The sequence below is a fragment of the Rattus norvegicus genome, chromosome X (assembly GCF_021556685.1).
Source record: "Rattus norvegicus strain SHRSP/BbbUtx chromosome X, alternate assembly SHRSP_T2T, whole genome shotgun sequence".
Classification (NCBI taxonomy): Eukaryota; Metazoa; Chordata; class Mammalia; order Rodentia; family Muridae; genus Rattus; species Rattus norvegicus.
The window spans coordinates 87,817,102-87,827,663 of NC_141554.1; the positions used below are offsets into that span (position 1 = coordinate 87,817,102).

Sequence of the window (10,562 nt, forward strand, 5' to 3'; positions counted from 1 at the left end):
GCAATTACAGAATCCAATATATGGGATTTTTCATTATAAATATGTTGGACACATGTGTTGGTACCACCAGTAATATAGCCACAAATTTATTTTATTTCATGTTGTATTTAATATTAGCACAACAATCATATTTTGATGGCATAAGTCACATAAGTAAAGCTATTTCTTCTCTATCTTCCAGTTCAACCCAGAAGTATTACTCTTTGCTTTATGTTTCAGTTACTACTCTCATCTGAGCTACTGAATTTAATTTGAGCTTTCTTCCCTGATGTTTTGCTTCAAAATAAAACACATTATGTGAAATAAGCCAATTCACAATTTTAAGGAGGTTTTATTATTGCTAATTATATCTTTTACAGGTACCACTACAATTGAGAAGTATGACCTCAGAACCAACAGTTGGATCCATATTGGCACTATGAGTGGTCGTAGACTTCAGTTTGGAGTTGCAGTTGTTGATAATAAACTTTATGTTGTGGGAGGAAGAGATGGCTTAAAAACTTTGAATACTGTGGAATGTTTCAATCCAGTTACTAAAACCTGGGTTGTGATGCCTCCTATGTCAACACATAGACATGGGCTAGGTAAGACATTTAATGCTATATAATTTCTGGAAAAAAAAGGTACAGGAAAGCTTTTAAAATTAGATCTAGGTACACTTAATGAAGAGTTATTCAAAGAGTCACATTGGCTTCAAAATTCTGGGGAGGTTACAAACTTGAAATGTGTATGGACATCTTTAACTGTAACATAATATATTATAGTTCTATGTCTCTTCTGTCAATGTTTGAAAGGGTTCCATTTCAGGGAAGACAATAATTTTCAGAAGGGATAATTTATGGAAAATATAAAGGGCAATAGAACACTTTGTTCAAGCTCAGTTCAGAAGGTAAAATTTTTGACCATGGGAAAGCAATTTAAATTTTAGTTAGAAAATAACTCATGCCATAACAAGCAAATTTGCACTCACTGAAAGACTTAAAGTAGATGTGTAGCATAAACATGTATACAATTAGCACTTTTGTTGATCAGAACTCTAAAATATAGAGGTTTCTAAGCAGTTTAAGAATGAGTAAGGTTGTGTAGAACATTAGAGAACTTTAATACTTCTGAGTATTTGTCAAGGTATATTTTTTATCCTATGTTCCAAATGTTAAAATAAAAGTCTTATGGTATTTGAAAAATAAAGTACTTGATTCTTTTTTTACACAATAGACATTTTAGGTTTATTTTTAAAATCATGTGTAGGCATATGCATCTCTGTATGGGTTTATGAACATGTAAATGGTACCTAGAAGATCAGAAGAGGATGTTAGATCTCTTGCAGCTGGAGTTACAGTCAGTTGTGAGCTCCCAGTCATGAGTGCTAGAATTGAACATATCTAGTCCTTGGCAATATTACCCCAACTTTTAACCCCTGAGTTATTTATCTATGACCACAATAGACTTTAATAGACCTACTAAGTATCATTTCCAGGACTGAAATTGTCTCCTCATTTGTCTTAGTAAACTGTTTCTGCTAAATCATACACAATGTAGTTATTATATATTACATCAATGTAATTCTTATACACATGCCTGTTCTGTAGAGAAATAAAGACAAGCTTTTTAAAATACAGTTTAACAGATGTGAATAATCGCATATGTGAGACAAGTATACAAAACACAATAATAGTCTAAATTAGATGAAAGTGAAAATAAAGCCCAATTCTCAGAGTCCTGAGAGGCAGGGAGAGATCATTCATAATTTTTATAAAAACTTCCAGCTAAAGCTCAAAAAATGCATGTTAATTGAATTATCTCAAGGAAATCTTTTTAAGCTTATATTCAAATAGGAATTGAGAAGAGATTTCACATTAAGCCTGAAAGTAGTGGTTTATCTTATGTTAAGTATCCATCCTGTGAGTGTTTGTATTAATAAATAGTGTTGAAATAATGCCAGAAAAATGTTAGCTTCCACTTACTTCCTTTCCTGGTATTTTACTCTACTAACTCTGTTGATTTTAGTGATAGAAGAATGATAGCTTTCCATGATATATATTGATCAGTGGAAGTTTTCATGATAATAAGACCAAATTTACCCTCATACAAGTATCAAAGTATTCACACCTACAGACAACTACTTCAAATACAATACACAGAGAGGTATTTTTGGCAGTTGGTTGCTTGTAAAATGAAAATACTGTTATTGCTTGAGATATGCCTAGGTGAGTCCTTATATGATGTTATTCTTTAGGCGTGGCCACACTTGAAGGACCAATGTATGCTGTTGGAGGGCACGATGGCTGGAGCTATCTAAATACTGTAGAAAGATGGGATCCTGATGGACGTCAGTGGAATTATGTGGCCAGCATGTCAACCCCAAGAAGCACAGTTGGAGTTGTTGCATTGAACAATAAGTAAGATTAAACACAGAAGGTCTTTGCTCCCAGACCTTGTAGTAGAGAGTCTCCCTGTCATGGTCATCAATTAATAAACATTCTACATGGTCAGATCATCCTTACTAGCAATTATAATTATCATTTGGTGGAAATAGTCCTTCATTATGAGAAAAACAGTTGTCTAAAATAAATGCTTCATTAAATACTTTATAGATCTTCTCTCTTCAAAATTTTGGACAGAAACGTCAGCATTTTTTATCATGTTTTGCATCATAGCCTTATCTTAAAATAGTAGAATCTTCATTTTATTGAAGTCCTTAGGAGAAGTGTATATACTTAAATTTAAGGGACATTGTTGTAGGTAATCATTTCTAGTTACCCTAAATAAATGACATTTTTTCATTGCTATTTACTCTAAATTTATAAAATCATTTGTCTACCTATTTTTATAAATAATGTAAGTTTTTGTTCAGCAATCCATCTTCAGGGAGTTTAAAGTTCATAAGTATTCAACTTCATCTAGTTTGCCCCTGAAGATTTACTTTTTTCTGGTCTTAAAAGAACAAACTAATAAACTAAACCTAATGATGTCTCCATGTGTTGAATTTGTACCACATTATGGTACATAATATTTTTCTTTATTTTTTAATTTTTCCTATTGCTAAGATAATAATATAATTACATCATTTTGCTTTCCCTCCAGACTGTCCCATATACCTTCAGTTCTCTTTCTAATTTATGACATTTTTTTCATTCAATATTTTTACATTCATATATGCCTATAAATATACTACTAGACATGACATATTCAGTCTGTATAACGCTACTTATTTGTACGTTTTCAGGGACACAGAAACACTCAAGGGTAGTTTACAAGATAGAAATTTCATACAACAGGGTAGGCAGTGTCTAGAAGAGCTATGCAGCTCTGCACTCTGCACTCTTACTGCATAAAACTGATACATGAACAAATAAATGAGCACAGTAACAAAAATCGACACAGGTATATTTTAGAACTAAACACAAGAAGAGGTAGGCAATATGTACAGCATATAGGAGATCCATAACAATAATACTTTTGGATTTCCCACAATCCTAAATGGACTGTCTGAGAAGACCTGATGATATCAAGTGATTCACTTCCCTAATCTCCTCTATACATTACACCAGGTTCAAATCATCAAGTTAAACTAATTTCATTTTGTTTTACTAGATTTCTACTGTTCAAAATTCAGTGTGAAAAGTTATAAGCATATAGTTTATAGTTTAATCACCTTTATTATAACATGATAAATTTAAATTAAACATTATATTTTGAAATAATTAACAATTGTAAGTTACTAAGGAAAGGGTAAGAATTACATGTTCTTCCTGGGGACAATACACTTTCTCTATTTTATTCTCTTTCCTTAATTGACTTATAGAGATATCTTTAGAAAAAATATTTTATACTAAACAATTTGTACATTAATGTGTGAAGTCAAGTAACTGTAATGTTGTTGAAAGTGAGAGTTGTGGCTACCTGCAAAACTGTTTGATACCTTCAGGCTTTTTCCAGATTCTTCCTTTCTGGAACTTTTAGTGTCATCTTAAATTTACTCTGGCATAAATGAAAGAGGGCTATTTGGAATAAGCTTGGCTGGATCAAGTATCCCAGATAACTATGCATTCATAAACTTAGGCTTTCTATTGCAAAGAGTGATGAGATAAAATATTCATTTTGAAGTGTGAGAAAATAAAAATGCCATCATTTTTATTTTGATGGATGAATTTTGAATGAATATGTGTACACACAAAGTTATGTATATATGTCTATATTTTTCTAGATTGTATGCTATTGGTGGGCGTGATGGAAGTTCCTGCCTCAAGTCGATGGAGTACTTTGACCCACATACTAACAAATGGAGTCTGTGTGCTCCAATGTCCAAAAGACGTGGGGGTGTAGGAGTAGCAACACATAATGGATATTTGTATGTTGTAGGGGGTCATGATGCCCCTGCTCCTAATCATTGCTCCAGACTTTCTGACTGTGTGGAAAGGTACGTTTTGTGCATGCGTTTATTTGAATTATTTTTAATGAGACAAATTTGAAACTACCAAAATGTAATCTTCTTATATATTAACCTTTTAAGTGGATTTATTCTTTGTAACATTCTATGCTTAGACAAAACATTTTGTAAATTTGAATAAAATTTATCACAAAACTATGAAATATATTTCTCTTAGTTACATTATAAAGTAGCAGCACAAAAGAGATAGAGTAAGAACATTTTATGAAAGCTATCAAACCAACCCATCGGATTCAAATAAAATTAAGTTTGTTGTTTCTAAACTCAGCTCAATGCACAAAGTGATTTTTTAAAAAGTTTTATCACAAAATATAGGTGGGATTTTTAAATAAAATTGATTTTCTAAACAATTACCTTACTGCAATAAATATTTTCTTGCTCAAAGCTAAGTTTTTTGAGTGGAATACATTGCTTCAGATAAATAACATGATTTGTCGCTTAAAATAAATATTATCTGTCTGAATTCCCTTTCAAAGTAGACAGCATGTAAAGGCAAAAAACAAAAAAAAACCAAAAAAAACAAAAACAAAACAAAACAAAACCACCACCACCACCACCACCAGCACCACCACCAACAACAACAACAACAACAAACCAGTTAAAATTGTGTTATTACCGAGTTATAAATTTTCAGTTGCATCCCAGAAGACTCAGCTGATACAGGGATTAAAGAAATTCAGTGAACAGAAATTCAGTGAACAGGTAAAATTTGTACTTCATAGATATAACTTTCTTTTAGAATTCCACAATAACACACACACACACACACACACACACACACACACACACACACACAAATATCACATACATTTAAAACCATTGGAGCAAAAGAAGTGAAGGGTTTCTAGTTTTCTGGTGTGCTGCTCTGCTGTTGTGAGAAATCACTGACCAAAACTAAGTTAGTAGAATAGGGGATTTATTTCAGTTTACATCTTTTTATCATCAAGGAATCCAAGTCAGGAATTCAAACAAGAATTGTGATTTGGAATTCAAGCAGAGACTATGGAGGAACACTGCTTACTCGCTTGTTCCTCATGTCTTATTAAGCCTGCATTCTTATACAGCCTAGGTCCACCTGCCTTAGGATTACACTGTCTACACTGGGTTTCACAATGCCACATTAGGCATTGAGAAAATGCCCAGAAACCTTCCTACATGCCAAAACCTAATGGAGGCAATTGCTGAATTGAGGTCTTCACTTTCTCAGTAAATACAGTTTGTTTCTAATTGACAAAAGTGTACCAACACATTTAAAAAAAGCTGTATTTTTCTAACATTGTTAAAAAGAAATGGTTGATTTGTCTGTTGTTTTGTAATTTTTAAACCATTATTTAGCTCAAAAGCATTTAACTTAAAAAGGTTTACAAAACTTTCCTATTATTTTTATAGTTTCCATGTTTTTTACTATAATGTTAATTTAAAAATGTAAAAATTTACAACATTCTATTGTGTATGCAATGAGCCAGTGATAACTTATCTTATATTTTCAAGGTCATTAGAAATTTGCATCCAAATTAATATGTATTTATGTGGACATGTCTACAGACTAACCGATAAAAAAGAGAGATAAACAGTGAGAGAAGCAGCACTACTTTAAATTGAATATGGTGAAGTAGTCAATGTGCTGCTTGACAACTACTACTATGTATCTTCAGATTATAAAACCATTAACAATTTCATTTTCCATCGTCTGGGTTTATAGCTAAGTGGAAGAGTGAACACACTTGTCAAACGCTTTAAGAGCCCAGACTCAGTACTCAGGAAGGCCAATAATGAAGAAATAAACCAAAATCATAACAACTCAACATTTTCCGCATTAAATAATAACCTGATAATCTTAACATTTTGAGATTTAATTATGCATGAATAGAAAATACGAGATTTTATGTAAATATGTAAGTAAGAACTCTGGGAGTTCTGGTTTACACTTTGTACATGTAAATACACTGATTTAACTCACTACAGACTTAATTCTATCAAAATTGCTTAGAAGACGCAGTATATAGAACATCAAATACAGATTTGTTTTGGTTCTAGGTCTCAACATACTATAACAATTTAAGGTGATATAGTAAGAATATTCAATAGTATATAAAATACATAGAAGTAGATTTGATAATTTGATGGTATTAAATTTTAATGATTGATATCAAATTCACATACAAGTTAAAATGAGACGCCTTGGATATCTATTGAAAATTTAAAGTTTAAAGGAGGTGATACTTGTATAAATAAATAAGTAAAAGTTGTAACATGAAAAAATAGTTTCAATGCACTTTTACAAATAGGTTGTGATTAGAAAGCATTTTATGCATAATTGTATGAATTTACTTAACTTTTCACATTTTTAGATTAAATGTTATACATTTTTAATGTACAGTTCAGAGCTGCAGAATTTTTTTTTCCTATAAAAGGTTTTAATGCCGAATTTGTATATCATATGAGAAAAGGAACAGAAAGAATGGCTTTCTTTACTTTACATAAGTGTTGTGCTCCCTCTTGTGACCAAATAGGGTTATGCTGTGCTCATGTTCTTTAATAAAAATTCTTTTGTCTTGAATAGCAAACCTATACTTGATAGTTATAATGTTTCAAATTCTGTGCTTTACACCATAGCCCATTTCTATTAATGCCTATTTTTTCATTGTAACATTACTGGATTTTTACCTCTTGATTGTCTTCCTAAATCTCTGTAGATATGATCCAAAAAGTGATTCATGGTCAACCGTGGCACCTTTGAGTGTTCCTCGAGATGCTGTTGCAGTATGCCCCCTTGGAGACAAACTCTATGTGGTTGGCGGATATGACGGTCATACCTATTTGAACACCGTTGAATCATACGATGCTCAGAAAGATGAATGGAAAGAGGTATTCTTGTAAAAATACCTCCAAATTAGTATATTTCAGAATTTAAGGAGAGATTTTAAAGCTTAATTTTGTAATTCGTTTGGTATTATTAGTAGGTTTTTCTCAGTAGACAAATACCGAATAGACCAAGATTCTGTTCTTAGCTTGATCTCTGTTTCAGTCTTTAATCTCTCAAAGCATGAACGAACACTAACAGAAAACAGCAGTATGACTATCTATACCAAATTCTTGTAATCCGTTATTTCATTCAATCCTCACAAAATCTTTTAGTAATTATCATTAGTTGTGCCTTTTCAACTGAAAAAACAAATGTTGCACATATAAAACTGTTTCAAAAGCAACTAATTATCTCGCCATGATATATTTGCATTCTATGCTCTATAGTGATCTGGGTGGTAGTTTTCTTATTTTTGGATAAGGTAAAAGTTAAGCCAAAAGAGGGAGCTAATCTTTGAAGGCCAACATTCTGGGTTATGCTAAAAACCATTCTTTTCTTATTTGTGTCTTAGGAAGTTCCTGTGAACATTGGAAGAGCTGGAGCATGTGTTGTTGTTGTGAAGCTACACTGAAATTATCATTTGACAATGCAATGAAATGGATTTCAAGAATGAAGATTAAACATGTTCTTTTATGAAGTTCATAAGCAAACTAAATGTTGTTGTGTCGTTCTCATGTATAGTTGAAACTGTTAACATTCGTAAGGCTGAAAAAAAAATTAAATGTGGATTACATGTTAGTGTTAAGTGTATGTGCTCAGATTATAGTCTAATGAGAAATCCAATATGCTATGATTTAAGCTCATTACTCTAAAATGTTAACATACCTAATGGATATTTCATAGTGGACAATATTTGAAGGTGATGAATACATTAACAATTTTCATGTAAGGATCTGGGAAGTAAAAAAAAAACATTCTGTTAAAGGTACTCTACTGTGTGGAATAACTCAATGGAAAAAAGACAGAAGGTTTAGAGCATAATGTCTGGTTTTCAAACAATAGCTGACTTTGCTAATAATACCTCACATTTGTCAAGAAGAAAGGTTTTTCTGTGTCAAAGATGAAAGTGAACATTCGCTGATGTAATTTGCTATACTAATCACACCATTTCAAACTTTTCACAAGCCTATTATTTTTAATTTACTATCTGCCAAAATACATGTATAGATTTTCTATTTCATGATGTGGTGTATTGGTACATTCATTTGCAGTAAAATATCATAATGTCACATATACAATCTTTATTCTGAAACAGTGAGTCACTGAATATTGTATTGATACAAACTGTGACCTAAGATTCAGAATGTGAGGGCCTAATTTGTACAGAAATTAATTTTCCCCTCAAATATTTAGTGTGTTCTCTGGAAACACCTATTAAGTTTAGAAAGTCGATTTAAACAATTCTAAAGATTATAATTGAGAAATGTTCCACAATGTTGACACTTGGATACACCAAAATGTTTAATACACACTGTCAATTCTATAATTTCTATTTACCTACCAATATCTGTGTTTCTTTTAATTTCATAATCATGTTTCTCCAGTAGGAGATGGTAAGGATAAATGTTCTACAAAACTACACTTTTGAAGAAAAAAAAAGAATATTGAGTCATTTTAGCTTTTAACTATTATTTTAATTCATTCTACCTAATGATAAAACTAATATGGTAAAATATTGAAAACTAACATTTATGGAGTTAACTTTTCAAGTAAATGTTCCATTTTAGAATTTCTATAATATCTTCTCTTAAATGAACTTTGTTGACTATCAAAAAAAATCCAGAGTTGATGCTTATAATATGTGTTACTGCTACGTACTAAATTTTTTTTAAATCATATCATAAGTTGCACAAAGATGTTTGTACTTTGACCAGCTGAATTTAAATAAAATCTTTTCCCTCTGGCTATAGAGACTCTGATTTTAGAGTACGGTGAATACATGCTGAATGATCCTTCTGATGATGCCGTGCCACAAAAGCTAAAATATTTAAATGCTATTACATAGCTCCCTCTTTTTTCTTATTTTGTCTGTAATTCTCAACAGACATCTTTAGATTTTTCCATGTCTAGAGGTGAGACAGGATGACAGAGTGAAATTGAGAGTCTATAAAATACACATAAGACCTTGATGGAGTTTTTAGTGTTTGTTAGCATTATTAATTCCACATAATAATGAGCTGCCTTCTGACATTTATTTCATGAGCATAATATATTTTAATCATATTTATGAAATGTTATACCTTAGCTACTCTCTCTTTTTCCCTTTCATACTAATCTCCTTCCTCCTCGTCTAGCTCCTTACTCCATGACTTTCATTAGTGCTATTCCCAATAGCATTCGTAAAGGGTTGACTAGATGCTTTAGGTTAACATTTTTTAAGAAATTGAAAAAGGAGAGATATCTTGACCTTTAACGCATCATATCGTTTGAGGTACCATGTTAAATAAAGTTGTGAATAATTTGATAACTTACAGGTTAAATATTCCATTGTTTACCATGGATTCACAATGTTACAGTAATGATTACATCATACCCAAAATCTGTGTCTATACTAATGCCTTGTCAAACAAGTAGACATGAATACGATCTTTTTGCCCAGCTTGCTTTGCTTCCATTGATATGTTTATTGACTTATAGGTGAAATGCACATGGTACTCAAGGCTACCATTTCTCAGCTGCATTTGGAAATTATGCTTAAAAAGGAAAGAAAATTTGGCTTAGCCACTCTATCCTAGAATGAGTGCAAAATGAAGTTCAAAAATCTGAGTGCATGTGAACAATAGGGATAGAGAGCTACAGAGGTCCAAAACAAGAGTATAGCTTTGTTCCTCACAGTGAAACACAGTTGTGAAATTGAATGAAGACAATTTCTTCCTTACATCTATTAGTAGAGACTATTTATCAGTGGCTACTTAAGCAGACTGAGGTGGGGAACTGTCTTAGCAACTATTGTTTCACTGCAAAGAAAGTCCATGGGCAAGATAATTCTTCTAAAAGACCATATTTAATTGTTTGCTTGCAGTTTTAGTTTGCAGGGTTCGTTCATTTTTGTCATGAGAGGGAACCAGACAAACATGGTGCTAGAGAAGTATCATAGAGGTTTACATCACAATACACAGGCAGAGAGACACCAGGTCTGGTGTGGGCTTTTGCAACCTCATAGCCCACATCGAGTAACAGACCTCTTTCAAAGCACACATCTCCTGATCCTTCTCAAACAGTTCATCAACTGGGGATTAATCATGC

At 32.1% G+C, this 10,562-nt stretch overlaps 1 protein-coding gene across 4 annotated transcripts in view; it reads left to right on the forward strand.

The window, feature by feature from the left end:
- Positions 1 to 9,221, forward strand: part of Klhl4 (kelch-like family member 4) — a 295,122-nt gene extending 285,901 nt beyond the window's left edge. For all 4 annotated transcript variants that reach the window (NM_001434070.1, NM_001434069.1, NM_001108244.2 and 1 more), the window contains 5 exon segments: positions 360 to 584; positions 2,237 to 2,399; positions 4,208 to 4,420; positions 7,147 to 7,318; positions 7,828 to 9,221. In NM_001434070.1, coding sequence (NP_001420999.1) covers positions 360 to 584; positions 2,237 to 2,399; positions 4,208 to 4,420; positions 7,147 to 7,318; positions 7,828 to 7,887 — 833 coding nt within the window. In that variant the 3' untranslated portion in view covers positions 7,888 to 9,221.
- Positions 9,222 to 10,562: the final 1,341 nt, after the last annotated feature.